Source organism: Nuphar pumila, chromosome 5 (assembly GCF_984573655.1).
Source record: "Nuphar pumila chromosome 5, dmNupPumi1.hap1.1, whole genome shotgun sequence".
Lineage (NCBI taxonomy): Eukaryota > Viridiplantae > Streptophyta > Magnoliopsida > Nymphaeales > Nymphaeaceae > Nuphar > Nuphar pumila.
The window spans coordinates 123,110,281-123,123,914 of NC_143253.1; the positions used below are offsets into that span (position 1 = coordinate 123,110,281).

The 13,634-nt window shown below is 37.3% G+C and overlaps 1 protein-coding gene across 1 annotated transcript; it reads right to left on the minus strand.

Moving 5' to 3' along the window:
* Positions 1 to 1,034: 1,034 nt before the first annotated feature.
* Positions 1,035 to 12,795, minus strand: LOC149838485 (uncharacterized). Its single transcript, XM_090006618.1, has 6 exons — positions 12,365 to 12,795; positions 8,653 to 8,753; positions 7,589 to 7,686; positions 3,426 to 3,625; positions 3,015 to 3,084; positions 1,035 to 1,398 (listed from the first exon to the last, which is right to left on the minus strand). The coding sequence occupies exons 1-6, from the start codon at positions 12,675 to 12,677 to the stop codon at positions 1,392 to 1,394; spliced, it is 789 nt and encodes a 262-aa protein (XP_089862744.1). The 5' UTR covers positions 12,678 to 12,795; the 3' UTR covers positions 1,035 to 1,391.
* Between the last annotated feature and the right edge of the window lie 839 nt (positions 12,796 to 13,634).

Genomic DNA, 13,634 nt, shown 5'->3' on the forward strand with positions numbered 1-13,634 from the left:
CTTAGCGTTAGTGAACCAGGAGCGGATCTATGGCTCCGTCAGATTCGGACAAGACCAGGCCAATTTAAAGTCTCGCCTGATTTTCATACTTTTTTTTTATAACTAAGAAGAAACTGTCTTGCCCACCATGGACCTGTGAGTTTCAGGTTCATGACCTCCCATCAACTTTCGCCAGTTGCGCCTACCAGATAAGCACAGCCGTTGAAGTCTGGTCTATCTTCATACTTGATTGATTTTATATTTTCAAACCAAACTTAAATTGGTGCAACTCTATGTTACACTTGAACAAGTCAAGAACTTGGCCACTTAAATAGGGCTGCAAATGGATCAGAAGGTTAGATATTAGAACCAAATCTGACATGTTATTTCTGGATATGGATCCTATAAGTAAAATCCGAATGTGCATTCAGATATGTTCAATCGGATAACATTCGGATTTGGGTCAGATTTGAATCAGCATTTTAAGTCAGGATCAGAAGTTAACCCAATTCAAAATCCAATCCAATTGCATTTTTCACATGTAACTCGTTTTTATTCTATTTTTGTGTCCTTTTTTCGGGTACAACAACTCATTTTCATCCCATCTTATGTTTATGTTTTTTCTGTAAAACAAATTAACAATGAGGGCAATTTACTCAGTTTTACTAGTCAAAGGCTAATTAAATGATTTTAGGAATAACATTGTTTTAGAAACACTCTAAAAGCAGGCAGCAAAATGTAATTACTGAATGTTATGCAGCTTTTTATAATATTTGACTAGTTAGGCGGCTTTTTAAATTTACTCATCATCTAGACGTACTTGCAATTTGCCTCTAAACATTTATTTCTGCTGGTTGTCATCCACACAATGGAAAACAGACCTCCAAATAGGGCCAGTATCTATTATAGCTCAAACTTGGAAACTATTAACTACAGTCTACAGCTAAGGAATTAGATCTCCAACTCATTTCCAAAGTACCACTCCAAACAATCAACATCCTGTTCAATCACTAGCTCTCTAGTGACTCATTGCTCAAAGAACAGCTAAAGATTCTAATGAAATGAACCAGCAAGAATAATATCACATTCAACAAGAGTACAAGAGTCTAGTACAATGGTGGGACTTCTATCAGTATAACCAGACTAAATTTGGCACAAATAATAACATTCATGTTTCACAAGAACAATAATGGAGGAATGCATTACACGGACTTGGAACAAGAGCCACAAATATCAGATAAGCTACAAGGAACACCTTTTAAAACCTTACTGTGATCAACAAGCATACAGCCGGATACTTGCAAGATATACTTCTAAAGCTTGATAGGTTTTGCCAAATTCTTCAACGGAATAACTTGACCATAGGTCATGCTTTCCTAGATGCCAACTTTGCCTGCCACTTTCCATGTTCTCTAAGTCCTGCAAATTAACTTTTGTTTAACTTCCTAACACATTTGAATACTTAAGCAGCAACATTGGCAGGCCAATGCAACAATTCAATGGCCTGAGTGTGCAGTCACTATAACTGATCACTAGCTCTAATTTGAGACAGCCACTATTTATCTAGATGGAATCAACAGGGGACCCAAAATTTACTAAAGACAAGTCCTCAAACTCCTAGCAGAAACATCTTTTCAGAGGGAAATGATCATATGTTTAAGTAACAAGACTCATGCCAAGACATTGAAGTTACTTCTTTTAAGTAATAACACTCATGCCAAGCTATGTCACATCGGTGCAGGTACGGGTGCGGAGCAATTTCAAAAATTTTGGGCATGGGGACACGGCTATATATATATATATTTAAAAAATATATATATATATATATATAAATAATAAGATTGTAAATTTTAAAGCAAAAATAAAAAAGTAATTCTATTAAAGTAACAACACAAACTTACCAAAATATAACACATAAAGAAGCTTGTGAGTGTGATAACAACAAAACTTATCATAAATGGACAAAAATAGACTCGGTCAAAGTTGACCGAGTCCAAAATTAATTTTAATAAATGGACAAAAATAGACTCGATCAAAGTTGACCGAGTCCAAAATGTGGATGGACTCGGCCCCGATGCGTTGACCAAGTCCAACACTTAGTTGACCGTGTCCGCCCCGTGTCCAAAGCCGCACCCGTGTCGGGGCGTGTCGATGCGGGTGCATCGACCTTTTAGCCGAGTCCGTGTGACTTAGATGCCAAGTAATTGCAGAGAGCCTCTTTGAAGACTTGATGCACAAGCAAGTCTCCAGTAAAGTCACTTCTTTCCATAGTCACAAATATCGGCGATATTTTCCAAATATCGGCGATATTTTCCAAATATCGGCGATATTTTCCAAATATCATAGTATCATCACTGTATTTTCAGCAAACGATATTATAGGTAAAATATCACGATATTTTGAAAATATCATCAATTTGATAATATCACAATATTATCATGAGAACATCACAATAATATCAATTATTGTTAATTTTTTTATTTACTTTCTACATCTTAAATGTGTTTTTCTTCTTCATTTTGCATTTTACTGTTTTTTTTTATTATATATGTATTTTGTTATACAAACATCATATTTTCTTTTATTTTTGTTATATATATATTTAAGCCCCAATATTTTTCTGAGATTTATCATCAAACCTATAATATCACGAGAAATAGCCAAACCGATATTTGTGACTATGCTTCTTTCAAGCATCTACTAGGCAAATACTTCTACACGTGCATGTTTGCATGTCCGATGGAAATACATTTTGCTTTCAAAAGCCTAAAAGTATAAAGTGCCATTTTTTTCATATGTGATCAAAGTCCCAAAATATCACAGAACTACTCATGTTTTCAGCTGGAAGTAAAATCCTATACATTTTCTTAATTTCAAAATCATTCTTCAATCCACGTTCATTGTCTCAGCTACTCCCTAGAACTTTGGCATTAACTAGTTGAATGCACACAAAGAACCCTCACCCCTCTATTTAGATGAAGGATGAGTCTGTCACCGATTAATGATAATTAGCAAGTAAACATTTGGTATAATACCTTTTGCTCGAAGGCGCCTTCACAATCTTGTCAAAATCTTCATCATCATCAAAACCACCAACACCACCATCTGGAGAAAAACAGCATAGATCAACAACTTGCAGGGTGAGAATAAAAAAACCAGGGAGAAGGCAGCTGATTCTTCCAAAGAGCCAGAAGCGAAGCGCTATGCCAGACGGGGGGCAAAGAAACTAAAAATTGATAATAATACTGAGCTCATATTGTATCACTCTCTCAGGGAATAGCAAGGAATCGAGATAAAATGATATCTAAAAATAAAAAAATGATGAATCTAATACTATATATGTTGATAACACACACACACACACACACACACACACACACACACACACACACACTTGTATCAACTAAAAATCTAGAACAGAAAAAGAAATTAAAAGTCCTGCACACCTGGTTCGTCATCGCTACTCCCCAAATCTCCCAAAAGAAATGCATCCAGGTCATGCTCTGTAGTCTTCTTGCTTTGGCGTGGTGGCTCTGATAATTCAGGTTTAGACGGTACCCTTACAAGCTGATTTACTTGAGGTCTAACATCCTTGCCCTGTTCTGTCAATCTCAACTTTGCCTCGTTCATTGCTGCCTCCTCATATCTGATTGATATATACAGAATAAATAGGAAAAACACCAATATAAAATGGGCATTCTAGAAGAACAGATCAATGACTAAAAAAATTTACTAGTCGATAATCCAAGCCAATGAATAGAGTTGTAGGCATCCTTGTCTCTAAAAATAAATAACAAAAGGAAAAAAAAGAAAAATTTGATAACCAGATGAGAAATGGTGCATCAAAACAAGAACTAGCTCAGCATTCTTAGGTGCCTCAAGTTGGTTTTTAACTCATTACAGCTGCACAAGAAAGATGTAATGTCAATCCACCAAATCCCTGCTTTCAACTCATGAAAATTTAGATTTCCAAATGTTGGCTTCATTTCCTAATGAATGCTTGTAACCAATCTTCTTCCAGCGTATGACCAAAGAAAATTTTTGAACGATGACTGGACCATGGTTTTAGAAGATATCACCTCAATGGCAAAACGGCATATGCCCTTAAGCCTCTTTGCCTACAGCCTCAAGGCACAAGCCTCACATCTTAAACAAGAATAAGTGTATGTTCTCATGCAGAGAGGCACACAACTTTACCTGCCTTTTAAAGGTTCATGGCAGCCAGTGTGTCATTGCAACCGTATATGTTCACATTTTACATGTATGTGGATGCTTAGATGTGTGCATATTGTTATACATAAATTAGGGGTGCAAACAGGTTGAATATGGGACCAGATCACAATAGATCCAAATCCAAGCCCAAATGTTCTGGCAGCAAATCAAAATATGAATCCGAATCCAAACTAGCACTGACATAATAGGGTTTAATCCATATCAGAATATTATATGGCATTTACTTGATCTGGCTAGAAAAGGTTGAAAACAAGGGGTGTATGTGTAAAAAGTACAAATGGATCTGAATACAGATCTGATATTTCTGACAGAAACATTTGGTTTGAATTTGACCAAATCCAAAGAAGGTTGGATTACATAAATCCAAACCCAGAGGTATGTTTAGATAGTATTTAAGATCCATATGATAAAATACATTCTTGAATTTGGTTGGAACTGGATGCATCTCATACAATTGAATCTTATTAAACGACTTTAAACCCTCACAATCTGACAAGATGCAATCTGAACCCATCTACTGCTTCTAAATGTAAATTGAGTCAGATGGGTAAATCCAAGGTTACCAGACTAGGATGCAGAAACGGGAAGCGAAATAAGAAGCAGAAGCGAGGTATTTTAAAATTCATAAGTGGGAAGGGATGAATCAATTTAAAAGCGAAATAGGAATAAAAAAGTGATACTGGATCAAATGGGAAGTGAATACTAATCGAATAGGAAGGGAATATAAACTAAAATAAAAAAGACTATGCTTAAATTTCATGATTTTGTAGTGAAAGAATGAAATTCTTTTCAAGATTTAAAAATGATGGTTACCAATTTAAAAGAGAGTCAGATGAGTAAATCCAGGGTTACCAGATTAGGAAGCGGAAACGGGAAGCGAAAGCGAGAGGTGAGGTATTTTAAAATTCATAAGAAGCGGGAAGCGAGGAATCAATTTAAAACCGAAGTAGGAATAAAAAAGGAAGTGATATGGGATCAAATGGGAAGTGAATACTAATAGAATGAAATGGGAATAAAAACTAAAATAAAAATGACTATCCTTAAATTTCACAAATTTGTAGTGTAAGAATTAATTTTTTTTCAAAATTTAAAAATGATGGTTACCAATTTAGAGAAAGTACATGGGATGTGAGTAGGAAGCATGAAATGAAACACATGGAAAACATGAAAAAATGCATGAAAGAAAACCCATAGGAAGCATGTAGCAAAGCAGGGAAGAAACATGTGGAAAGCATACAAGAGTGGGAGAATCGAGATTTCTATCAAGTTACCAGAAGCTTCATAGATAGGTGGGAAGCACACTTCTCGAAAGGGGATTTACTTGATAAGAATAGAGAATGAGCATGCCTAGTTGGATCCTGAGGAAGCCAACTGTAGGCACAATACAATTGGACAATGACACTGATCTGGCAAGGATGTCTCAAGGACAAACATCACAGTTCAAGGCAGACCAGTTTATCTAAAAATGGCTGTACTCTGCTCAGTGCTAAATTTAAACAAGGAAAAACAAAATGTTAACTATACCAATTTTGGTGTAATAGGTAATTTACTGTAAGCAAGCAATTGCAAACAAGATAACAATGGAAGAGATGCTGGTGACCTAAACGTTATGAATAATGCACAAATAAATGCAAAACAGTGTCATCCATATCGGTGATATTTTGAAAATATCGCAATAATATCAGCAAAATCAGGTAACCCAATAATATTAACAAAATATTGTGATATTTTCAAAATACCACAACTATGAAAATAACATGATAATACCATGATTTTATCACAATATTTAAAAATTCCTTATTTTATATATTTTAAGAAAATTCTTTAATTGTTTTGTTTCTTTTGTATTTTAAATATTTTCCAAACTTATTTCCTTATATTTTGAAAGAAAATTGATACAAAACCTATTATTTTCTTGTATTTCTGATTATTCTTTATATATTTTTAATTTTTAAAACTCCCAAGATTTTTTCGAGAAAAACCAGTTTTTGAAAATCTCTCCAATGAAAACCCTCATCGAGAAATTACCTTGAACGCTATAGGTGACTATGATGCAAAAACACCTTTTGGTATTTTCCTGGGAATGACAGGATGAGGAAATCTATGAATCTTTGTAAAAGAACACCTGGGATATGACTCACACAATAGCATTCAACTGTAGTTGCAAGTATTGTGCAATTGCAGTCAAAGCGGCTCAGAACTCTACATCAAATCTGACTCAACCATGACCAACATCACAGACCATTGACCAAAAAGCACTTTCTGATCAGCTTAAAACAATTCGATCAGACCTGCCTTTGGTCGGACTAGATCTAATTATATGTTCAGGTCAGATCTGGGTCAGTTCAGTGCTATTTGATCAGACCTGCAAGATGTCCTGATCAGTAAGTGTGGACAGAGTTCAGGTCAGGCCTAACTCCTTTTCATTTTCCTATATATAACTTAATCTGATTGTATTCCAACCATCTCTGAACCAAACTTATTTCCTTATATTTTTTAAAGAAAAATTTATACAAAACCTATTATTTTCTTGTATTTCTTAGAATTCCATATTTTTTAATTTTTAAAACTCCCAAGATTTTTTTGAGAAAAACCAGTTTCTGAAAATCCTTCCAAGGAAAACCCTCATCGAGCAATTACCTTGAACGATATAGGTGACTGTGATGCAAAAACACCTTTTGGTATTTTCCTGGGAATGATAGGAAATCTATGAATCTTTGTAAAAGAGCATCTGGGATATGATTCACCCAGATAGCATTAGACTGTAGTTGCAAGTATTGTGCAATCACAGTCAAAGCGGCTCAGAACTATACATCAAATCTGACTCAATCGTGACCAACATCACAGACCATTGACCAAAAGCACTTACTGATCAGTTTAAAGCTACTCGATCAGACCTGCTTTTGGTCGGACTAGATCTAATTATATGTTCAGGTTAGATCTGGGTTAGTTCAGTGCTATTTGATCAGACCTGCAAGATGTCCTGATCAGTAAGTGTAGGCAGAGTTCAGGTCAGGCCTAACTCCTTTTCATTTTCCTATATATAACTTAATCTGAGTGTGTTCCAACCATCTCTGAACCATTTCATCAGTTCAGAATTATCATGCCAAGATCCAGCCCATGCCTTACACCTGTCCTGGATCTTGATTAGACCTGGATTAGCTTTCTAAAAGCTCAGATCATAAGGAGAGCATCCATACTCCCGTATAAATCCGATCCATTTTCACCCTCACCCCTAACTTATACAAGGTTCCCATGCAGGTAAAAATGATCACAAAATTATTTTAGTTTTTAACAGATAAATTTCGTGTCGCAATGCCATTTACTTTCAATAAAATGCCAATATATAACTTTTAAACAAATGAAAGACACTTACGGTGCCACATAACTTTTCACAAGTGTGAAATATATTCTCCAAAAATATCTCTCTTTCATATGACGTGGACATAGCTCGTATCTCAAGCGAGAAATTTCCTGCACAGTCACCATTAACAAATGAGAATTGAATATGAAGCACAGACACAAAGCCAACATCCAGAAGAATCGACATCCAATAAAAGCTCAACCGCACCATCAGGCACGTAGCAGTAGAGTTCCTTGAAATAGTTTACTGCACCAACACCTTGATACTACCATACTACATTAATCAACAGATTTGCATCAAATAAGAAACTTTAATGTATAAAACTAATAAACACAGAAAAAAGATCAGAAAAAATGAAAAACACAAAAGGTCAACCTCAAACCAACTTTTTTTTTCTAATTATCATGAGACCAATACTTGCAGCTAATTTGAAACGACCAACTCTTGTTTCGATTCATCACATTGAAATTCCTATTCCCATTCATCACATTATTGCAAACCATCAATTTATGAAGAAAAGTATCAATATTTCATCTTAAGAGTCCATCTTCTAAGTCCAGACCCAATTATAAACCTAATCCATGTTCTTCGCCCATCTCCCAACATATGCCATAAGCAAGATCACATAAACGTATTTCACATGCAACATCACTGTTCTATCTCTTATGAAATTACTGTAATCACCTGATTTCTTAGCATTTTGTGTCTTCTTATATTCTCTGTATTCTCTTTGTTTGACTATTTTATCCTCTTTTCCTTTTGCTAGCATTGATCTTCATGGTGCTACAAGGACAAGAATTTCTTTCATCTATCATCAACCCATCAAAGGTTTCTGACTCTTTCAACAAGGTTTATGTCCTATATGACCAAATATTATGTAACTTGTCTGTCAATTAGATCCTGTTTGTCTTTTCATTAGAAAAAAAAAAGAAAAAACCATAGTTTTCTAATTTCAAATAGGTAGAGAAATACTACTGTCCTTTCTTCAGTGTGTTATGAGGTTAAATCCAACTTGAACCAGCTGCTCAGAATCCTACAGCTGTAGTTATAGTGAAAGCATAAAAGAGAACAATAACCTTGATTATAGAGAGCACAAGAGTAGCATGCCTTGCTTGCCATTCTGTTAAGTCCTGCCTAACATTCAAAACTGTGGGCACATCTGATGCTTGTGGTTCATCTACAAAACACCAATACCAGTGGTCAGCTGGAAAAATCTAAATCATATTGCTGAAAACAACACATTACAGTGATCAAATGGAAAATTTAACTAACTACTGGATAGTAATGCAAATATTATATTAAATAGAATTAGTTTTCTTTAAAAGAATTTGATTCATAGAACAGGGGACTCATCAGCAATATGAATTACACAGTGAGGGAAGGAGAATCCCTAAATAACAAATAAGTCACCTCAATCCATTAGATAGCATAATAATGAAAATGATGATAATGAAAAAAAAAACAGACAAAAGAACACTTAGGTAGGACCCATCATCTCATTGCATGTCTGCTTGTTTGTGTGTGTGTGTGTGTGTGAGAGAGAGAGAGAGAGAGAGAGAGAGAGAGAGAGAGAGAGAGAGAGAGAGAGAGAGAGAGAGAGAGAGAGAGTGTGTGTACTGCATGTGCTTATGATGATCATTAGGGCTTCAAAAAGGCAACCTTGAACATAAGCACCACACATCAAAATGCTAGAATCTTCTGTAACACTTTTACAGAGTGCACACTATGCAGCATGTATCACTTAACACTATGGACTCCTTGCCTATAATGACTAGAGAGGCTCTTGCATTAATCCTTCCATCCTCCATATGCGTGTCGACCTATGTCACATGGGTGCGGGAGCAGCGCAATTTTAAAAATTTTGGACACCGGGACTCGGCTATATATATATTTTAAAATATATACATATATATAATAATATATCCTGTGTGCATATATGTGGATATTGTCCTCTAAAGTTTGGCACCAGCATGAGTGTTTTTATAAACTTTGCAAATTGTACTTTTGCCCTTGCAGAAAGGGGGGTCCGGGGGCTCCCCCCGGCGCGGGTCCCACCGCGCGGTCAGCGGGTGGGGGGGGGGGGGCGTAGGGGGGCAGCGCCCCACGGAATTTTTTTTTTTCTGGGGCTTATGTTTGAGACTCATGCTATATATATATATTTTAAAAATATATATAAAAAGATCATTTTTTTGTTTTTTACCCTAAAAATGAACATTTTTGGACTCGGTCAATATTGACCGAGTCCAAAACAAGGACGGACTCGGCCTTGACTCGTTGACCGAGTCCGACTCGGCGTTGACCGAGTCCGGGCCATGTCCGAAGCCGCACCCGTGTCGGGGAGTGTCGACTCGGGTGCGGCGCCTCCCTAGCCGAGTCTGTGTGACATAGGTGTCGTCACACATGTCCCCATGTCGACACACATCGACACCGAGACATGCCATTTTATCATCCGTACATACAAGTTTGTATTCAATTTATAATTTATAATTATATTTTCAGTATATAATATATATTTTAGATATAGCATATATATTTAGATTATATTCAGTTTATTTTGAATTTATGTGATATATATATATATATATATATATATATATATATATATATATATATATATATATATATATATATATATATATATAGTGTGTGTGTGTGTGTGTGTGTGTGTGTGTGCCCCCATACCCACAGTTTTTGGAATTTCCATGTCGTACCCGTACCCAGATGACATAGTATATCAGCCTCCTGCTTTTTGCTTCAAACAGACATAGCACCAACCTCGTGGCAGTTGAATAATTTCCATGATCAAGTATATAATCCGTTCTTAATATGCCTCAGAAGTATAGTGTCACAAAAAAATAGGTGAGAGCAAAAATGCTTCTGCTATCACAATTGAGAAGCAAAATAACCTCCTCTGCATGTGACAGATGTTAATCATTGCATTCACAATGTTCAATTGTTATGTAACAAAGACCATCACAACAATTTGGAGCCACAATTTTACAGATGACAAAAGAAGTCCTATTTATGTGATCTATGTCAGTAGGACAAGAATTTTAGAGTAACATAACTATGGAACTTGGCCCACCAATCCGTCTTATTTTTTTTTTTAATTAAGGACATATCACCACTCTGACTTTAAAAAATCAGTATGGAAGCAGGAAATTTGATTCAACAAGAAAGCTGAATTGCTAACTTTGAAGTTGGACATATACTTGTATGATATATATATATATATATAATATAATATAATATGTCATAATATATATTATATATTATATATTATATCCATATGTATGTTACATATAATAATATCATGTATTATAAATATATAATATATAATTATACATTTATATGTATAGCTGGGATAAGACACGATGATGGTGACAATATATTTATCTATGTGTGTGCATGTATACATATATTAAAAATAAATTTTGTAAGTTATTTTGGTACAAAAAAATCATAAAACTACACTAGTAGAATGTCATCCAAACAGCAAGCTTTTAAACCAGATTTTCAAGAGAAAAGGTTTCTCAGCATATCATCAAACCGGAGCCCAAGGCTTCAAGCTATCTTATGACTTTGACATCCATCTAAGAAATATAGTCCACCCACACCTTATTTTTATACATGGAGACAGTAGTTCTACGTTTCTCTTTGCATAGACTGTTCCACTCTGCTCCCAATCAATCAAAAGATGTGCAATATTTGGAAGTACATGGTGTCATTGTCTCCTGAGGTCCATAGGACCATGAAGCAAATCTGGAATGCGTGAAACAGGAGTTTCCAAGAAGATTTACGATGGGAACCTCAAAGGTATCAAATAAATTAATTCAAATACCGCTCAGAGCAAGGAAAGGAAAATTTTGATTTGTCACAATATGCACATCATGCATAGGAAATCGTAAAATGATCCTGCCATCTCGACAGCATCACAAAGAATGCTCAAGACAATGAAATGGGCCACTGATAACTTCACAAACATGCATCCTACAAACAATTATAGTCATATAAATTGCACGAGATCCATCCTCCAACGTGAAGGAAACTGAGCGTCAAGAGTAACAAACACCATGGGTATTGTAAGAAATTCATAGGAAATTTGTCATATTTAACATGAATGACTTTTCTGTCCTGACCCAAGAACGATGTTAGATTCTGTAGTTTGAACCTTGGATCCACCACTCTAAGGGCGTCTCTGAATTCAAGGAGTTTAGTGGAATTGGAATCCAATTCCAATATTTCTTCTCAGTGCCTCGGGCATTTTCCAGAGACACAAAGAGGAGCAAGAGAAATCAGATTCTAGTTCCACTGAATTCCCTGAATCCAAATGCATCCTTAAGTCTAAACCTAGATTCCCCAGGAAAAGAAACAAATCTGCAACCTTAACATACGTTCTGGCCTCATGAAAATTGCAACCGAGTTCATGATTTCTCTTATTCTACCAATTAGTAGAATAAGCATCCGTTTGGAGATCATGAACTGAATCACGTTTCACGTAATGCCCCCAAATGTACCACGGAAAAGCAGATTCTTTGCATGAAGATCAAGATCAAGCACTAAAAAACAGCGCAATGCACATCAAATCGCATTCACGATCACGAGAATCGAGACCGATTCATGATCATCAAGCGATTCTACTACTCTCAAAGAGTACAAAAGAACAGATTGATCGTAGATCTCAAACTAGGCCGAGTTCCGCGCGAATAGAACCGTTCTGATCGAAACCGCAATCGAATTTCCCCCAAGAAGGGGGGAGCAAAGAAGGAGATCGTGGGGGATCCTCACCAGCGATGGGGAAGTCGAGAAAGGTGGTGAGGGTGAGGCCCTTGGCGAACTCGCGAAGGCCATCGGTGACGCCGTACTTCTCGAGGTCCGGTGGCGGAGAATCGGAGCCGGCGTCGGAGGAGAAGGGGAGGGGGATGGCGCCTGCGGCGGAGGAAGGGGAGAGGGTCTTGATCAGGTCGGCGCGTTTGAGGGCCTCGGCCTTGATCTGGTCGGCAGCCCGTGAGGCCTCGACCGCGAAGCCCTGGGAGAGCCTGGACGCTTCCTTCGCCGCCTCCTCCGCCAGGCCCCTCGCCCTCTGCAACCACACATCCATTGCCCAAGAGAGAGAGAGAGAGAGAGAGAGAGAGAGAGAGAGAGAGAGAGAGAGTTTCTTCAGCTTCCCTCTTTTTCTACGTGAGGAAAAAACGACTCGGAAAGCGTCGTTACAGTAAGTCACAGATCTCGATATTGGGATTTTCTCGGCATAAGAAAACCTCGCGATAAATTAAAAAAAATATATATATATATATATATATATATATATATTATTTTTTTAACAAATTTTAAATACACAATAAACCTATCGATTTAATTCAGCTGTACACCAAACATTTTAAGGTTTTAAATTACCCACCAAAGACCCAAAGAGTCATCAGTTGGAGCGGGCTTTAGCTGTCATACCAGCAGTAGGGATGGCAGTGGGGCGGGGGACAAGGTCTCCACCCCCGCCCCGCCTCAAGATTAGAACCTCCATCCCCGGCCGGGATGGATTTTAACCTCCACCCTGCCTTCATCCCCGTTTCATGTCCGCCATCCCCGGTTCAAACGGGGATGAGGCGAGGCGGGAAAAGGGTACGTCCATCCTTGCCTCCATCCCCGAACGGGGATGGATTTTAACCTTCGTCCCCGCCTCCATCCCCGGTCCAAACAGGGTGAGGCGGGGCGGGGCCCCGCTTTCCCCCGGTCCACTGCCATCCCTAACCAGCAGTTAGGTTCAATCCCCGCCGTTGCTTAATCCAAAGCCAAAGTCATGTTGGAGTCTTTAGAGGATCGGCTGATGTGCACAGAGGGTGAGAGAGACAGGGAGAAAAGGGGGGAGTTCTAAATGGCCTGCTCAGGGGGTGATTTACACTCGGATTATCACCTGCAGTGCGTAAGGGCTGTGGCAAAAATAATAGTCCTCTCCTGGATAGTCATTTCACCAGCCTTTATTTAAACGAGGATGTAAATTCATGTATGCAGAAAATCAAGAGAAATAAAATTTAATTTGTGCTTTTGAAACTGTTTTGTA

Bases quoted from the DNA above. Each gene is read 5' to 3' on its own strand.
- LOC149838485 (XM_090006618.1), bottom strand. From the start codon at position 12,677: ATGGATGTGTGGTTGCAGAGGGCGAGGGGCCTGGCGGAGGAGGCGGCG. The intron at 7,687-8,652 runs GTTATTGTTCTC...GTGACTGTGCAG, and splicing joins TTGTGCTCTCTATAATCAAG to GAAATTTCTCGCTTGAGATA. The intron at 3,085-3,425 runs GTGTGCAGGACT...GTTTTTCTCCAG, and splicing joins GAGTAGCGATGACGAACCAG to ATGGTGGTGTTGGTGGTTTT.